Source organism: Manis pentadactyla, chromosome 2 (assembly GCF_030020395.1).
Source record: "Manis pentadactyla isolate mManPen7 chromosome 2, mManPen7.hap1, whole genome shotgun sequence".
NCBI lineage: Eukaryota > Metazoa > Chordata > Mammalia > Pholidota > Manidae > Manis > Manis pentadactyla.
The window spans coordinates 83,912,537-83,932,057 of NC_080020.1; the positions used below are offsets into that span (position 1 = coordinate 83,912,537).

Here is a 19,521-nt window from a genome sequence, read left to right on the forward strand (position 1 = left end):
GAAATAATCTTCTTATCACTTCAGTTTTGTTTAAAAACATGTTTCAAACTAGAAGACTTGGCAAAGAACAGTCACATGACGTCTTAATAAATATATGTGATTGAAGATTCTGGGAGTGTGATGTACAATTTTATTTGCTTATAATAGATGTGTAGAGGAAATTTGTAACAGTTAAAAGCAGAGGCTACATTTAAATTTCAGTAAAAAATTTAGTTAGAATTTTTAGAAAGAATGAACTAAAAGTTGATTATTTGTAAATGTTTGCATGTATGAGTATTAAGCATTGTCCCTAAAACAATATAGAACAATGAAATCGGAATCATATAAATGGAGGCATTGGTTATTTTTTAAGTTGGCTAATATTCATCATAAAAGAGGTTTATCAGTGAAATATTGAAAGTTTTCTTACCCTTTCATAGGGAAAACTTGATGTATAACAAGCTTTCTAGTATCTTTATTCTTAAATACAGGAACATAGACTAGGTGAACTGTTTATGCCCCTTTTACCCTTAGAGTTGTGTGATTTTATGCTTTAAGACATTATCTCTGTAAGGAAGCATTTCATGGTGATGGAAGGAATATTTCTTTTTTCCAGAAAATGCTTATTTTGGTGACTTGATACACAGTAGGCCAATACCTATTATTTAAATGAAGTATCCTACTTCCCTGCATTTCTCCATCCTGTCATTAACCTGGATATGATATCTGCAATGTGGACTAAACTCTTAACTATAGAAAACCTACTAACCGTCATGCATTTTGGTTGCTCAGCTTTCTAAGAACATCATTTCTGAACTGAAATAAACTGAATACCATTTTAGAGGTTATGATATAGCTATTAATTGGATGTGGAGTCTTACAGCTTTATTTTTCTTTTCAAGGTTGAAGAGATGGTGCACAACCACATGACGTATTCATTACAGGATGTAGGTGGAGATGCCAATTGGCAGTTGGTTGTAGAAGAAGGAGAAATGAAGGTAATTCTCAGTGAAATGTCATTGCTTATGAATTGCAGCTCTTTACAGTAATATTACTGCCGCATTGATATAAGGCAGCATTTTTAAATTACTTTTAAATAGATTATCACATATCATCAAGGAAGCACCAAATATTAAGAAATAAAATGTTTTGCTTCCCTGACTTAGCTTTTACACAGTTCGTTTATGGTCATAATATAAATCTATGGCATAAGCCACAGGTCACATTTAGCTGGTAGATAATTATTTGGATATTTCTCCTTATTTATTTTTTAATATACTAAATGTTGTACCCAGATGTCACTTTGTTCCCTTTTTTTTTCTATACCTCACTTCCTGTCCTTTTTCATAATACTTGTTTTTGATATTTGGACATTTGTCAGCTAATCTTGCTCACATACCTAAACACAAGAGACAATGTAAGAGCAGGAAACAAGAAATTCAGATGGATTGAAAAGCAACAGCAGCGTTGAATTTTGGATTACCTCATGCCCAAGGCATTAATGCTAAAGATAAAGAGATGTTTAATAAAGACTACAAGCCATAACTTTAGTTAGGGTAAAAGGATATTAACACTTAAAAGATATCATTACTTAGCTTCATCCAATTATGTATTGAATAAAAAGTATAGAAGTAGTAGAGAAAATTGGAAAAGAGATCTCTGATTTGAAACAATTAGATTATTTTACTCTGAAGAGAAGCATTTGAACCATGTCTGGAAATGGAAGCCAGGTTGTGACAAAGGTAAGGTAAGGGCGTTTAAGACAAATATAATGAGCAAAAACTTGAAAGCAAATTTCTTATTCAGGAGTTTTGCATAGACTGCTGAAACCAGAATTATTCTAGCAAATGAGATACAGTATTAAATGTTAGAATTTCCATTCCTCCTGAATATGGAGCAATTTAAGAAATAAGAGACAAGCAAATGAGATACCAAAATGTTAGTTATAAATCTGATAAATTGATTGGAGACTATGGCTTTAGATCAGCGGCCTCAAGGTCTTGCTCATATGTTGACCTAGGATTAAACTGTTTCTGATGTAGCTCAATAATCACAGACCTTCCCCATAAGAGCAGGCCCCAGAAGCAGATCAGGATGCATGCTGTGTGCAAAGAAGGCATTGAGCCAAGCCTACCTCATCCTCTTGGTGTACTCATCATTCAGATGAGTTAACCGGCTTTGTCCGACTTCACTCCCTGCTGCCCAAGAAAGAAGTGAAGCGGCAAAGAGAAACCATGAAGTCCCTCTACAAGGAATGAAGAGTGGGGAGTATAAAATAACTCACTAAAGAGAACAGTCTTGTCTGTAACAGTAGGTTAGCCACTATATGCCAGGTAATGTTTTAGGAAGATGAAGTTGATAGGGAAACTAGAGACCAAGCAAACCACTTGGGAGTGTCAGATACAAGCTGATGAAAGCCTAGCTAGAAGAGGTAACCAATAGTAGGAAAGTCAGGCTGTTGGATGACTCATAGATGATTAGTAATAGGCTTAATAGCTATGTCAAGTGTGAAGGAAGAATAAATATTCTGTAGAGTTTTTAGTTTGGGTGACTGGGTATATAGCAGTCGCAATAGCATGAATAAATAAGCATATAGGGAAGGGTAGTTTGGTGAGGGAGATTGTAAAAAAGAAACTATCTGTGAAATGCCTAGCAGTGTCTGGCCCCATAAGCACTCCATAAATTGAGAGCTGGTTCTCCCTATGAGAACATGTTTCTTCATTTCTCAAAAAGATCTTATTACAAAACTTTCTAAAGTAGCAAGCCATCTAAAATTTTGAAATAATTTTACTCAGCACTTTAGGTACACAACCTTAGTATTTAAAGCAAGATAGTATAGATCTTTATGCCATTTTAGCTTTCAGTCATTGATTAAACAAACAGTTGAGTGCCTGCTATATTTCAGAGGGCATTCTAGATGCTGAGGATACATTGAACAAAGCCCCCTTAAATCTATATCCTTAAGGAGATTATGTTCTAACAAGGCCTAATTTGGCTTTCTTAGCTATGTTGAACAGTCTTAGAATGTTCAGTAAATAATGCCTAATTTAAACTGAAAAATATATATATACATATATATCTTTTAAACAACTCAAGTAATTAGTTGTTTACTGCATATGCATGTTTTTCATAATTGAAGTTTATCTTGGATTCATAGTTTTAAAAGTACTTGTTATGTGTTATCTGTGTTTATAATTTGAAATTTAAAATTTCCTTTCAACACAATACTTATGTTCCATAAAATATTTTCATATATAAAGTTCTTAAAAGCCACTAACTTTAAAAACATGCTGTCAAGTTTGTAAACAGGTTTTTATATATATCCTCTTTAGGTATATAGAAGGGAAGTGGAAGAAAACGGGATTGTTCTGGATCCTCTGAAAGCTACCCATGCAGTTAAAGGCGTTACAGGACACGAGGTCTGCAATTACTTCTGGAATGTTGATGTTCGCAATGATTGGGAAAGTAAGCTGCCATTATTAACATATTTTGATAATTATTATTTTGAATTTAATATCAAACCCAATCTGATTTTTTGCATCTGATCTATAGTTTACAAAGTCAATGTAGAAAATATAGGAGAATCACATAGGGAACTGATACATTTGATACATTCCTTCCCTCTCCCTCTGTTCCTCTCTTCCTTTCAGCTGTTTATCTATCCACCTTTTTTTTAACCTCACATTTAAATAAAACTTTTCACTGTATAAAATGCTTCTCAGTGTATTATAGCACTTGATCTAATAACTTAATAATCCTTCATAATAGAGAGGTAAAAGAGTAAAATTCAGGAAAGTCAAATGCCTTGTCGGAGTCCACCGAGTTAGAGAGGCCAGGACTAAAAGGTGTTTTGCTTTATCATCTACTCTTTTCCCTTCCTGTTTTGTTTCCTTAGCAAATTATAGATGAATCCTGCTTTGGTTTGTTCAGCATTATTCTTGGGTTTGTGTGTATGTGTGTTGCCCTTAGGTACCAAATTTCATAAGTATGGATACTTTTGAACATCATGAGATATTTGCAGTGGCAGTTTGACATTCTTTCTTTTTTCACAATACAGTCACCTAAGCCTAGATAGAACAGCCTAATTGAGCTTCAATAAATTAGGGGTTACGAAAAATGGTCATAGTGTTATGGAACAATGCAGTGGTGAACAGTGTTGCTTTCCTAATTTGAAGCTAGATATTGGGCCAAAGAAAATAAGATTTCCTGGTGATCAGATCTTAGAGCCACTGTCTATAACCCTAATACTAAATATTAACTATCTTCCATTTGGACTTAGCCTAGGTAGGGCAGAATCCTGTTAAATTTACCATAATGTCCATTTATAATTGACTTTCAGTATAAATGAATTAATCACCCAAGAGAAGATGAAGATAATATCTCTTTTTGGCTACTAATATTTTCTCTTCATTTCAGCAACTGTAGAAAACTTTCATGTCGTGGAAACATTAGCTGATAATGCAATCATCATTTATCAAACGCACAAGGTAAAGATTTCTTCATCCCAAAAGGATTCCAGTGTAGTTCAAACTGAGACATATAAATTCTCTTAAGGTAAAATTTGGCAGGAAATTAAATGCCATAAAAAATCCAAAGCTTTTATTAATAAGTCATGAATGTCATGTATTTGAAAGGTATATCAGCTCATTTAAAGCAAAAATGTGTGCAGACAAGAACCTGAGAAACATCCAGAAACAGTGTGTTTGATAAAGATCTGCAGTTAGTTATGTACACTTTAAGTCTAGAAAATACTGTAATCAAATCAAGTATTTTTCTAGCATCTAGTCTCTATAGGAGATAAATGATAGTTACCAAATACTAAAGTGAATCATAGTTTCTTGTGATGACAGTAAGTGGAATAGAAAGTATGTTATTAGTCTATATTAAGACTAATAGAAATGAAAGTGATCTAAGTGGACTATCTGAAAGTAAGGGAAAATTGCTGAGCGTGACTATTGAGAGGTTGGTCATACAGGACAGCACACAGAAACATTAAAATTGGTTTCCTTTCAATTCATTTATTCCTATGCTATTCCAGATATTTTAAAGAATTAATATTTCTCTTACTCTGCCTTGTTCCCCTTCTGAAAATTGCCAAATAATATATTTTATAAAGAATAATAACTACACTTACCATGGCATCTAGTAATGTATGTAATTACTGAGTTACTATGTTGTACATCTGAAACCAATATAATATTGTGTGTCAACTTTATTCCAACAAAAGAATTTTAATAAAAAAATAATGACATTAAAATTTTAGAGATTTTATTAGTCTATATTAAGACTAATAGAAATGAAAAAGCATCCACCAAAAGCAGTCTTATATGTTGTATAAGTAATATAATGATTCAGTAGGAACTTTTTCTCTCTTTACAAAATGATTTTTTAATTGAGCTGAATATATGAAAATATTTGAGATTTGCTATGTATTTCTTGAGCTCAGTCTTGTCACATCATCTTATATCTAGTGACTATGAGCTAGGCTTCATTTTACATGGTAGCTACTCAAGAAATATATAACAACAAAGATACAGCATACAGATGTGAGGGGTGTAAGTAAAATCTAAAATTTAGTAAATGTTAAAATACCAATTAATTGCTGTGTAATTTGGAATGAAGATAAATGACCAATAACTTAGAAGAATCTTATTATCTGAAGATAATTGATCCTGGAAAAAAATAAGCTGTAAGTATTTCACTTGGTAAATAGTAGATGGAGTGGAGAATTACATAGGTTGTATTAGGATAATTTCTTGAACAATAAAAATAACTAAAATACGTCTCTTATATGTAATAACATTTAAGTTATAATTACTTGAATAAATAAATTTTCCTGGCATAATTTTTTCAACAGAATCCAGTAACACTATAGAGCATCTTTCTCTTTAAATTTGACTTCTTTTTTAATATGGTCTTAAGGAGGGTTACTCATCTCCTGATATTTAGGTCATTCTTACTCTTTAAATTTCAATCTTATCATCAACCTTGTAGATTTTCATCCATTAGTTCTAACATGGCCAAATTTTCATCTATCATTGGCTTCACATACATCTGCCCAACACTACTTTCATCAACTTTGTGAAATTCTGCCTCTTTAAAAGATGAACCATTTCACGTTGCAGATAATTACTGTTGTATTGACACTGAGTTGGCTATTTATCATAGTTAACAATCAGTAAAGACAGTGTGCATATTTTCTCTCATATAAAAGCACATAATCCCAGTTTTCAGAAACCTAGGTTCCACATCATTCCAACAGTATATTTTTTCTTGCTTACCATAAAGTTGAAAAATTTGGTCTGATTTAGAATTTTTCAGATGTGATTATGATTATCAAAGGAGCATTCTTCTTTCCCTAATGTCTCTGCTTTTAATTCTCTGAACAATTTAAACAAGTTTAGTACTCTACTTAAAAGCAGAACAGTACTGGGGACTATGGGAGGGGATAATGAGGAATTACTGCTTAATGGGTACAAAATTTCTGTTTGGGGGTGATAATATGGAAATCACATTATGAATGTACTAATGCCATTGGTTGTATACTTTAAGAAATGACTTAAATAGCATATTTTTTTGTTAACAATATAACCACAGTTTTTAAAAAAGAAAAAATAGCAGAACATTTTTCCTTTGATGGTATTATTCTGCACAGCCATTAAGTTAGTGTTCATAATTAATCCTTTGGTGGGTATTCTCAGATAATTTCCATTTAAAATTTGACAGAATTTACCTTCAAGTTTTTATTGATTTTATATACTTTTTTTTGTTAGTTCCTTATTACATATAACTAAAAAATAGCTCAGATTTTCAAAATAGTTTTATTTCTTTCACAGAGAGTGTGGCCTGCTTCTCAGCGAGATGTATTATATCTTTCTGCCATTCGCAAGATACCAGCCTTGACTGAAAATGACCCTGAGACCTGGATAGTTTGTAATTTTTCTGTGGATCATGAGAGTGCTCCTGTAAGTACACTGTATAAATGTGTATAGCCAAATATACAATAGAGGGCAAAAGTGATAAACACATATCACCCACAGAGAGAAACTTGACTTGATAAAGGTTCTTGATGTTGTTTTATGTTGGCTTGGCTCCTTGGAACAGTATAGCCCATGTGTTTTCTGAGGGCAACAGTCAGTGGCTGTGAACATTCAAGTAGAGCTGTCTTCCTCCTGAAGTCGGGCAGACAGAGCCGAATGGGTAGATATGTAGGCCACTGTTCACAGTTCCCTCTAAAGTTAGGATCAACTACTGGCAAAACCTCTGCGGTTTCTACCTCAGTTTAGCCCCATTTACTACTTAAGAGGAGGGAAAATCATTCCTGGTGTCTTATCAACTTACTATGAGTTATTTATTGTTATTCATAAGATTTCATTGGAGATGTTGATAAGTTGTGGTTTTAGTTAACCTAATGTAACATTAGAGCAGTATTGATTACAAAATACTGGCTATCTGTTACACTGGTGTTTCATTTTTATTTTTTGTTTTGGCAGCTAAACAATCGATGTGTCCGTGCCAAAATAAATATTGCTATGATTTGTCAAACATTGGTAAGCCCACCAGAGGGAAACGAGGAGATTAGCAGGGACAACATCCTGTGCAAGATTACATATGTAGCTAATGGTATGTATTTTGTTGTTTACTGTGCTACTTGGCAATATGGGTGCTCTTAGTATGGTCTACATTATAACTGACAATTTAGACAAATGCCTTTTTAGTTTTTATGTTTTAGATTGGTAATTTTTAATTTGGAGAGAAGTGTATCAAAATTACCAGGCAACTTTCAAACTACATATGCCTGAATTTCACCCCAAAACTACTTTTTCAGAATGTATGAGGCTGGGGCTGGATAGGTAAATTTGAAAACTTCATCTCTAGATCACAGATGCTTGGTTTTAAGAACCATTTTATTAGATATTTACCTTAGAATATGTACATAATTAGGAGTATGAGCAACAGTGAGGAAGGAAACTAACAGTTTTTTCTTGTTGTCAGGCTTTTTTGCTTTCTGAATCACTGCTCCCTAGTCTCTATGAATTGTAGTTACATATTTATATCACATGGGCTTGTCTTGGACAGTCCTGTTCCTCACTTACTTGGTTTCTTACTCACCCACCTTCCTGCCCGCAGCAGTTACTGGCATCTCTCCAGTCAAATCCTCAAACCTTCTTTATACAACATGTTAACTGCTAGTATGTGTGTAAGGAGACAGTTGTGCCTCAGTAAGTTACTATTTGACTTCAGGAGAGTTTGATTAATAAACCTGTCCTAAGTAACTTGAAGTGCTGCTATTAATGAATGTTTCTTCCTTGTTCTCTGTTCTTGTCTGATGGTTAGTATTAAGAAATTAATGGTCAAGTATTTAAATAAGAGATGCTAACAGGTCCAATATGAGGAATTTTTTATAGTAAAAGAACAAAAGGAATACTTCACATGTTTTTGGAGAATTATATCTTAACAGGTTTAAATTTTCCTTTATCTTACAGTGAACCCTGGAGGATGGGCACCAGCCTCAGTGTTAAGGGCAGTGGCAAAGCGAGAATATCCAAAGTTTCTAAAACGTTTTACATCTTACGTCCAAGAAAAAACTGCAGGAAAACCTATTTTGTTCTAGTATTAACAGGTACTGGAAGATACATGTTATCTTTTTTAAAAAAAACTTTTGACTAATAATGACTGCAGATACTAAAATATAGGTAATTATTGAAAGTAGTTTTGTGTTTTATGATGTTTCTGGATAATTACAGTCTATAGCCATCAAAACTTGTTTTTTCTGTTTATATAATACCTGCTTATTTAGAGAAAATTTTCAATATTGTAGAACCATGGAATTTTAGAAGTACAAATTTTCTGTGTTTTTCCCTTCCCTAAGTTACTGTTAGGTTTGTTGCATAGTCTTCCAGACTTTTATACATATGTACTGTACTGACATCTATTCCTTGATTATTTTTTAAAATGTGATTATTCTATACTTAACTGTTTTGCAGCTTGCTATTTCTACTTAACAGTATGTCTTGACTATTATTCCACATAAAGATATGAAATACATAAAACCATCTCATTCTTTTAACATATTTTTTTACTGTCAAATAATGCTGCTGTGAACATCTTTGCACAAGGGGCTGGGATCTTTAATTTTTTTTTTAATAAATGGTATGTTAACATAGTTCAAAAGTCAAAAGTATGAAAAGATATGGCCCTTATTCCGTGGTCACTCAGTTTGCACACTTGCGCACACATATACAGAGAAGTGTTTATCTGCTGTTACTAGTTTCTTGTGTATCTTCCCAAATATTTTTTTGTGCCTGAACAAGCAGATACAAGTATGTTCCTCCCACACATACACCTTTTTGTTGTTGAAGAGAAGGTACCATACTGTACACACTGTTCTGCATCTTGATTTTTGTGCTTAGTTTACCTTGAAGGTTTTCCACATTAGCAGAACTTCCTCTCTTCTTTTTTTTGAATTGAAGTATAGTTGGCATTATATTAGTTTCAGGTATACAACAGTGATTCAACATTTATTTACAGTCTGAAATTCTCACCATAAGACTAGCTGTCACCATACAAAGATAATACAATATTAATGGCTATTCCCTATGCTGTACTTTTTATCCCCATGACTTACTGTATTTTATAACTCAAGCTGACCTCTTGATCCCCTTCACCTATTTCACACCCCCTCCCCCCAATCTCTCTCCCTTCTGGCAACTTTTTATTCTCTGTATTTATGAGTTTGTTTGGGGTTACATTTGTTTGTTTGTTCATTGGTCTTGTTTTTTAGAACCCACATTTCCTCATCCTTTGTTTATGGCTATGCATTGTATGGATGTATGTTACTTTTTCTCTAACCAGTCCTCCCTGGTAGATACTAAAGTTGCTTCCAATTTTTGTTAGAACAGTGTTGCAATTATATCCATATGTCATTTTGCACTTACAAGTTTATATATGGGATAAATTACTAGGTGTGACCCTGCTGGCACTTCTGGGGGATTTGTGCATCTGTAATTTAGATATTGCCCCCTTAAAGGTTATATTAATTTATAGTCTCCCCAGTAATAGTGTACTGGAGTGCCTGTTTCCCTGTACCTCACATAATGTGTGAAATAAAATTTTGTTTTTTTCCTAACTTGATGGGTAAAAAAATACTTTTTAATTGTATTTCTCTTATTGTGAATGAGTTTGAGCAACTGTTGGTCCATTTAAGAACCATTAGTATAAGTGTATTTCTGTGAACTCTCAGTATATGTTAACATTTAAGTGTTTAATAGCTAATACCAAAATACAATTCACAAGTAAGTACATACAAAAGTCCTCTCATTCTGAACTACATTGAATGTTAAGTCACTGGCCTAGGAATTTATATTCTTGAGTCAGTTTCTTATATAAAAATAATATAGCCAATAGCCATATAGTGATTGATATTTTTAATTAAGTCTGGTATCTGATGCTATGTATAGTGTTTTCTTATAAAACAAAACTCAAAGACTAAATTTATTATCAGATACTAACACAAGAGTTACTGCATTGATATCACAGATACTTAACTTTTCCCATGAAAAACGTTGCCGGAAAATGTTAAACACGTTCTGGTCTTATTTACCTGAATGGTTACTGTTTTGGAATATACTGGGTCCTTTGAGAGATTCTTTTTCTTCAGGCTGAAGTGCACTGCATACATACACTGTTTTTAGAATATCTTTTACTTTAGAATTGTTATGGCTAGATCTGAACATGTAGCTTCTTATTAATTCTGCCTCTGCACTGTATTTATCAAACCCAAAACCTGATGCCTCATGAAGGCAGCAAGCTTGTCACCTTACATAGCTGTTTCTCTCTCCCCTCGGCCTTAAGATTTCTAAAGAGCTGCTGTTGGCTCTAACCAAGACCAGGCATGCAGCTATATCTGCTTTCTCTCATCTCCTCTACAACCCAGCCTTGCTAATAATAAGCAGGGTAGAAAATAGATCTGTGTGTTGAGCAAAAGAAATCAGAATGCAGTTATATATAGAACATGCTTTCACCTGTGTTTGAGAAGAACGATGATTTGCTTAAGCATTTTCAAAATACATCCTAACATATTAACAGCATTTGCCTTAAAACTGTTGGATTTGGGGCATTGTTTTATTGATTGTGTATGTATGTGGGTGTGCATGCGTGTGTGCATGCATATGCACTCTTTCCTTTTTTTGTCAACCTAGGAGGGAAGGGATTGAAATCCTTTGAAAAAAACTCATCTCAGAGGAAGGAAGTAGCATTGTTTGTGGATGTTTATATATACATATATATATATAAAGATATAACTGAAAACACTCACTGGCCAAAATTCAGCTCTGGCCTTGAGCTCTTTTCTGGCAAAGAACCAAATTCAAACCTTAGCAGGCAGTGAAAATCTTTACCTAAAGTAATATTTGAAATTTACCTAAAGTAATTTGTAATTTACCCAAAGTAATACTTGTTTCGTAATAATTTTGGAAGATGTATACATGAAGTGTATCCTAGCTTCAAAACTTTAGGAAAGCTAACATTCTTCATTTTGATGGAGGACCAGTAACTTTCAGTAGTGTGTATCATCTTCAGAAAAATTGCAAAAGAGTTAATATAGTACGCAGATATTTAAAATTTAGCCAGAACTCTTAAACTCATTTGTGAAGGTATGAGTATGTTTGTTTCTTAGGGGAGATGTCTTTCCCATAGCCTACCTAAATTTTTTAAATTCTTGATGAGTAGTATTGTATAGCATAACTTTTATTGAGGACTGAAAAGAAGGAAATGCCAGTTTGTGGGGTACAGATCCAGAGATCTCTGGTTGACTCCCTCTTTACTTACCTGTAACACACTGACCTTTCTAATTTTTTCTAACTTTCAAAAGATTCCTATTATACCTTCTGTTCCTTGTTGATGGGAAAAATTTCAGATATGCTAGGTTAATAATTTTATATTCTTAAAGGTAAAAATCTTAAAGGATAAACTTCAGTAGATATTCTTTGCATTTCATGAATCCAGAGGTTAGGAGGGATCTGTTCTGGTAATCTTGCAGCAGTTAGTAATAATATATTGCTGAATTTTTTACTTGTCATTTTCTTTCCTGCAGTGACTGCAGCAAGGTTGTGTGACATTCCATGTTGGAGAAAAGAACAAAAGGCAAAATTGAATGCTCTAAGCTGGAATAGGATCTATAGCCTTGTCTATGACCCAACACCATGGTCTGGTGTACAAAAATGAAGAAATACTGCAATAGCAAAGCTGAACATCTAACACTAACTGTCTCCTGCTATATCTCCTCGCTCAGCGCATAACTATCAATACATGTAAAATTACATGTACATGGCTATATTTTTATTTGCTTGCTCCTGGAAGAAAAAAATCAACTTTGAATCACAACTAAGATTGATGCTTTAATTTTTGGAAAATTTTTCAGAATTTTTAATTTACTGTGGTCCGGCCTAAGGTCCTCATTTATATCAGGTTTGTTCACAAATGGAAAGCACAGAAGTTGAATGCACATGGGGTATGTGCTTCTTGTGTGACAAGGATCTGGATGGGGTTCTTCTTTCAGGCCTATAGTCAAATCTGTATCCAGAATTTTTTGACTTTTTTGCTTTGTATAATCATAGAATTCATTGCTGCTGATTTCTATAATGATTCATGTTATGTAATGTCTCTCTTAATAACTGAGGGCTGTCAGTAACCTGTGATTTTTGCCTTTCTAGTCTTACTCCCATGAAGAACCTGGTTCTGATGGAGAAAGATGAAAATGAAAAGTGTAATTTTTTTCCCCAGATATCTTTATATTTCTGTTGTATTTTTAGTTGGTGGTACTGTGTGCTACAGAATTGTTTCAGTTTGTTTACAAACAATTTGGTAATTCCTAAATTGTTCTGCCTGCCTCCAAACAAGCATACAAATCTCGTTGGCATAAACTACTTTCTAGTAAAATGGTCAGGATAAAATGGGCTCATGCTTTCCTGAAATTTAAAAGAGGATATACGATATTAGTTTTTAAAGCAAATCAAACTGTTTGAGTCTGACATTTGATTTAATATTTCTAGTGTTTGGTAACAGGTATGTTTGTTCTTTAATTTGGGTTGGTTTAAAAAGATACGTTGCAAGATCTGCATAGAAAATATGAGTGGTGCTCTGGTTTGCTTCTTGATCAGAAACTTTAGCACAGCAGTAAAGGATTCCAAGTGATTCAAACTGAAAGTCTTTCTTTAGTTACTCTAAGAACTTAAATGTAAAATACCTTTTTTAGTTTTAGGTCTCTGTGAACAACCTTGAATCCTGGAGTTGGGGCAAGGAATGGTACTCACTGAAGTAGCAATGATGGCCCACTTCATAATCTTCAGTGTGTTTAACACAAATGTGCTTATTACATGAATCAGGTGCGTTTGTAGATGCTTCGCTGATGGTCATCTCTATAGAAACAACACAGAAGTCAAGACACATTTTATAAAGCAGAAAGTCATGTCACATAGAACATGTCCTGTATATATTTCCTACATGGTAATGGAGTCTTAATGATAAATGCAAGGTGATAATTTAATGATGGGATTCGTCTGATCACTTAATATGCACAATCCTGGAAGTGAATTACTTGCATCAGATATAATGGTATTTATTATTCTGTATATAGAGAAAAATACTTATAAAACATATGCTTACATTACATGCACGCAGATATCATGCTCCATAAATCTTTTCTATTTTTTAATTTACCTTTCTCTAAATGATGTGCATGGAATATGCCTTATTACAGAAAAATGCTGTTCATAATTTGACTACGTGGAAAAGTGCCTATATGGTGGTAATGCTAGTAAGGCAAATAAGACAAATGATCACATCAGTTTACTACATCACCAGTTAATGTTTTGTATCGTGATGTTTAAAAAAGAAAAATTTATACCTCAAATATGTATTTTATTTTACAATCAGCTGTGGGTTGGGTTGGGTTGGGAGTATGGGAGGGCTGGGGGGAGAAGGTTTATTCACCATAGCCACTGATGGGAATGTTCAAAAATAGAATTCTATAGGCCCACATAAATGTTTCTCTGTTTGCTATTTCTGGTAACTATCATGAACATGGACAAGTAACTTTCATAACTAAATTGGATAGCTGTATTTTACAAAGGTATGGAAAGCTTACAAAGTAGTATCTAAATCTAATTATCATTAGTTACATTTGCACTAACTAAATGTTAATTATGTACTTTTGCAATTCTGTAAATAAAATGATTACACTGAAAATGTTTGTATCAAAAGAAGAAAAGAAAACTTTTCCTTTAGGTAACTGCACTGGTATTTCACTAGAGCTCATCCCTTCCAGTCAGACTTAGAAATGAGTTGGGGAATATGAATAGAGTTGAAAATAGGTACTAGCATTTTAGACAATATTCAAACCCTCTAGAATTATTTCTGATGGCTAAATCCTACATACTGAACATTCGTGATTTCTTATCCACAGTTATTTTCCTGTCCCTGAGCCAAAAATTAATTTCATCCTTTTATTCTCTTTGCTACTCAGTTACTTGTTTGTACTGTGGTGGATGGAGACTTGAAAACTATGGGTGATGAGGGGTTCTGTCCGTGAGTGCCCACTGTACAGGCCAGGAGAGCACAGAATTTCACGTGGAATTCAGGACTCCTGACTTTGGTTTGCACAGGGGCAGCCAGACCAAGGAGGGGGATGGCTGAAGGAGATAAAAAATTCAAAATAAGGAAAAGGAGGAATGGGTTTGCCATTTGTTCAGTTTCGTCAACTAATTTATACACCTATACAACATTGGAGTCAATTCCTATTGATAAATTTTTAGTTGGGCTGAGCTGGTTTGCTTGTGAAATAGTACTGGGTATCTTTAAGCTTATCAATTGTTTGTCCAGTTAAACACTTTCACCAGTATTTAGTCCAAGTTGTACAAATGATGTATTTGGATTATTGTCATTTTTCACCTACAAACTCAAAACATAATCATTTTAAAGTACCCTGGGAGTGTGTAGAGTGTTAACTATTATATAATAGCTTTATGATCCTGATGATGTTTTTAAAAAAATTAAGTTGGATCTTCCATGTTACAATCACAAAATTGAAACCAGTATTTAAAAGTGGAGAAGTATTAAAATATTATGGACAAATGTGCTCGTTTGATTTTTTTTTCTTAACCCCAAGATACTGCCCTGCATAATTCTCTAGTAGTTATGAGCTTAAAATACTCCAGTGTTCATAAAAATTTAGGTTGTAACCCAGTTAGGGATCAAGAAAACTATTAATGAGTTACAAACAATTCCTTTTTTAACATAGTACAGAGTGGAGCAGATTAAGTACATAGCATGTAATAAAGGTAAATAATTGTGAATCTTTTTTCGTATGTATATGTGTGTGTGATGGCTTACAATTTAAAGTGAATTACTATGGATCCTGGTCCAAAACTCTTTTAAAATTCTAGACAGTGAAGCCGTATACAGTTGGGTGTCTCTAAACACAGGCACACTTAAAATTCAACTACATGCATTGGCTATAAATAAATCATCCCTCATTTATTAAATAATACGGCCAAGTCCACTTGTTAACACTTAGGGAATTTATGCCTTAGAACAACTGAGATGGATTTGCAGTTCACTCAGTCATTGGGTTCCTCCATGGTTTTATTGAAGGGCTCTGAACATACTTTTTTACTAGTGTTCAAAGATACATACCATCCAAACAAGATGAATCTGGTGGGATGTTGGAGAGAAAATCTGGCCGTTGTGTTGGATTTATTTATTTCACAGAAGTAGTATGTGGTCCTCAAAACTTCTTAAGGAGTTTTCAAGTGCATTTTTAACTAGATGCAGTTTTTGTGTTAGGCTTGACTTTGGAATAGAACCTGCAAATAATGTGTAGTTATAACTAGCCATTTTAAATAGTATCTTACAGATTTTGCTGTTGAACTAGATGACAACATGACTTGTATTCTTATAGCATGTGCATTGTTGACCCATTAAAACAAGTTTTCTGTGACTCTTCCATGTCTGTATACTTTGAATATCATTAACCTTATGAATATCCTTTTGGCTCTCTTCCACAGGATTCTTTGAGTTTAGTACTAGAACAAATCTTAAAAGATCTTTGAAGTTACTAAAAGATGCTCATGAGTCTGCTATGAGTCTGAAGTGCTGAATGAGGATGTCTCCATTAAGCAGCTGTGCCATGCACCATTCCCGCATTTTCTCTAACTTCCCTTATGACAGCACTGGCAGCTGGGGGTGGGGGTGGTACCACCCCTGTTTCACAGGTAAGGAAACGGGCTAGGATTCCAGGCCTACTGAGTAAGGTCTCTTTACATTAGACTCTTCCTCTTGTTGATGCCTTTTGTATTTGCTATCTAGAATATAAATATAGAAAGAGTTGTCTTGCTTCAAGACTAGCACTTTTGAGTTGGAGGTCTTACCACCACAGACTCAGTATTGGCTTCATGAAATACGAAGTACTGTGTGTCATAAACTCTCACCAGGTAGGTAAATTGTATCTCAATTAAATTTGACCATCGTTTGATGCCTTAACTCCCTTCCTGTCCTCCAGCTGAGAGGGATGAAACAAAACTGTCACAGAGCACCACTACAAGCCCAAAGTTGTCGGGTTTTTCAACTCACGGACAAACTCCAACATAGGCATCACTGTTTCGTGGCACTTGCTGCTGCAGAACGGCCCCTGAGGTATCGCCTAAAGCTCTGGATCCACTAATAGTCAATTTGCTGTGTTCCTTTCATCCTGTTATTCCTTTGAATTCCTGAGTGGTAGCTGGGTCCAGCTGCAGGGGAGGCTGTGTGCAGCAGCTAAATCAAGATGTAGTCAATGTCCAAATCATTCTAGCAATGTGGCCAAGATAGAACCCAAAATGATTCCCAGAGCAAATACTTATGTAGCGCCTACTACTGGCCATGCAGTGTTGCATAGGATTGGGGATAAACAATAAACTGAACGGTTGGCTTCCGTTTTTGTCATAACCAAATTTTTTAGAAATGTATCAAAACTCAGGAAAAAACTCTTTCTGAGATCTGAAGCGTTTGAATAAGGTACATTGAATGATGGACTTGGTCGCATTGGAGATGCTGGAAAAGTCAGTGTGGTTTTTTGGGGGGAGGAGTTTGGTTCTCAGTTGTCTCCAGAGGTAGATAGGAAATGTGTTGTTGCTGTGTTTTATCAAGTTCACCAACTTCTGTGCACGTTGATGACACCAGATTAACTGGTAAGTTGTTCTACTCTTAATTTACAACTACAATTTATGGTTAGTGACTGACTTTTCATTCCTAACATCCAATAGATTTTCCTGTTACTTCTAAGTGAATTTTTACCATGTTCCTGGGTACCATGTATTCAACATATCAAAAGAATGAGACCCAGAAGCCAGAAGGCCTGAGTTTTTCTGGCTCTCTCACCTGAACAGCTTTGATCTTGCCAAGTCACAATAATGCTGGGGTTCTTTATGGAAGAATGAACTTCGCAAACACTCAAAGTAGGAGAGCAAGTGAGAGGCTTTTATTTAGAGATAAAGTAAGAGGAAAGAGCTCCTGGCTTGAGCCAGGAGGGACAAGAGAATTGGTGGTGGGGGGGGGGGTGCTGTCTAGGGGATTTATAGGCAGTTGAGAGACAAAGGGCTAGGGATGCAGACTTACCGGATGGTCCCAAAATGTTTATTTTTGAAGAGATACTAAGCTTCTCATTAGTGGGTTATTTTTCAAAGTTAGCTTAACACAAGAAATTTACTGCTCTGATTCTTTCCCAGGATAGCCACTTTTTGATCTGGGAGCATATCAATTAAGACTGCCTGCCTTGCTTCAAAGATGGGCTGAGTTAGTGTTTGTTTGATTAAAATGCAATCTTAGCTTTAAGATAGAATTTTTCCTAAATAAGCTGGGCCTTTGAGCAGGCTAAAGTAAATCTTATAATGGTATGCTCTAATTGACACAGTGAAAACACAGGCTATGCTGAGGCTATTTCTTTATCTAGGCCAAGTTGCTGCTGGCTTTTTAGTTTTAACTAATCACTAAAGAATGCTTATATTCCTCTGGCTTTGCTTAAATGTTTAACATGGAGTTTTGGTAGGGGTCTTTTTGCAGAGGCCCTCACCCTACTCTCTTTAAACCCACGGTCCCGGTCTCAACTTCAATATCTCTAAATCAGCTTTTCTCTTCTATAAAGTGATAAAGAATCACCTACAATGGCTACATCCCAGGGTTGTTTGGGAAAGAATGAGATAATGTGTTTTAAAATGCTTAGAAAACATTAAAGTGCTATACAAATACAAGGAATTAGCTACAAACATGTTAGGTACTGTCTTTTGAATGCAAAAGATGAGCAAGACACAGGAAGAATGATAAAGATAAAATGTGAGGACTCAGGGCCTAACTGTAAGTCACTTGGCCTATCTGGCATTTAGCCTACAGGGTTACGTTCAGTAAGGGAAAAAGCTAGAAGAGGCAGAGGCAGTTTATGGAAAACTCTGAAGGCTATACAGAGTAGTTCTTCATTCTACCAGCAATGGGAGCCACTGAGGGTTGTTTTGAGCATTGTTCTACACATGAGAAAAATCAGTGGGACTCGGTGCCCTAGCTTGGTTTGGATGTGTTAATGTCATTTTATTAATAAATAATTTCCATGCCAATGTCAGAAATGGGGAGGGGAAATAGTTTTAAAAACTCTGGCCACTATCAAATTATCCTTTATTATGTAATGCCTCTTGCAAAACACATTTTAATTGTGCCCTCATCTCCAGGACTGAGTCCACAGTCCTTGAACTCAGTCCGATGTCCAGGGTATTTTTTTAAGAGTTTGGCCTTAGCCCATCTGCCTTACCAGCCTGCCTCACCTTGGTCGCCTCTACAAATCAATCATTCCAGCCAGGTAGGTTTACTCCATGTCACTCAGGAAACAGAAGCAAGTTGCCTTGTAAGGAACTTCTCTCTCCTCCAGTCACCACCTAAAATCTACTTCGGGGTCCCAGTTTCTGACCTTAATTATGCCAGCCCCTCAGCTCTTCCTCATCAGTTCTGTTGTAGGTGCTTTCCCTTCACACTCAGGCTACATAACATCTGTTGTTACCAAACCCCGCAACACAAGACCAGGTTCTTGAGTCTCAGTGTTACGAAATGAACTGAACTTGAAAGCAAGCAAGCAGGCAGAGTTGATCAGACATAGCTTGTATACAAGGGAGCTGCAGGAAAGAGAGAAGTCAGGCCCACCAGAAAGGGGTCTTTTGGGGCTTATTTATAAAGGCAGTCGTTGAAGGTCCAGGGGTCCAAGGTATGACAGGGATTGTTCTTTCTTGATATTTTCACACCAGTATTTCCCAGGTGGGGCACTACTTTGATGGTTAACAGACAAGTTTGTAATCTCACAGCCTGTTAGTCAAAAAGTGTCTTTTGATGCCCTAGAACAGGGTTTTAGAAAAAAGAATGTTAATTATAAATCATCACAGGTCAAGTTAACGGAAAGATTGTTGTGATCAGGGGCTATTCCAAGAATATGTTTTCAAGTTAGGTACATGTCCCAAGAGGGAGGCTGAT

General features: G+C 35.1%; 1 protein-coding gene across 2 annotated transcripts in view; it reads left to right on the plus strand.

Moving 5' to 3' along the window:
* The window catches only part of CERT1 (ceramide transporter 1), a 110,403-nt gene extending 94,427 nt beyond the window's left edge, over nt 1-15,976 (plus strand). For both annotated transcript variants that reach the window (XM_036886104.2, XM_036886105.2), the window contains 7 exons: nt 882-977; nt 3,312-3,444; nt 4,396-4,466; nt 6,816-6,944; nt 7,473-7,602; nt 8,466-8,602; nt 12,074-15,976. In XM_036886104.2, coding sequence (XP_036741999.1) covers nt 882-977; nt 3,312-3,444; nt 4,396-4,466; nt 6,816-6,944; nt 7,473-7,602; nt 8,466-8,593 — 687 coding nt within the window. In that variant the 3' untranslated portion in view covers nt 8,594-8,602; nt 12,074-15,976. The remainder of the gene's footprint in view (nt 1-881; nt 978-3,311; nt 3,445-4,395; nt 4,467-6,815; nt 6,945-7,472; nt 7,603-8,465; nt 8,603-12,073) is intronic.
* The last annotated feature ends 3,545 nt before the right edge of the window (nt 15,977-19,521 follow it).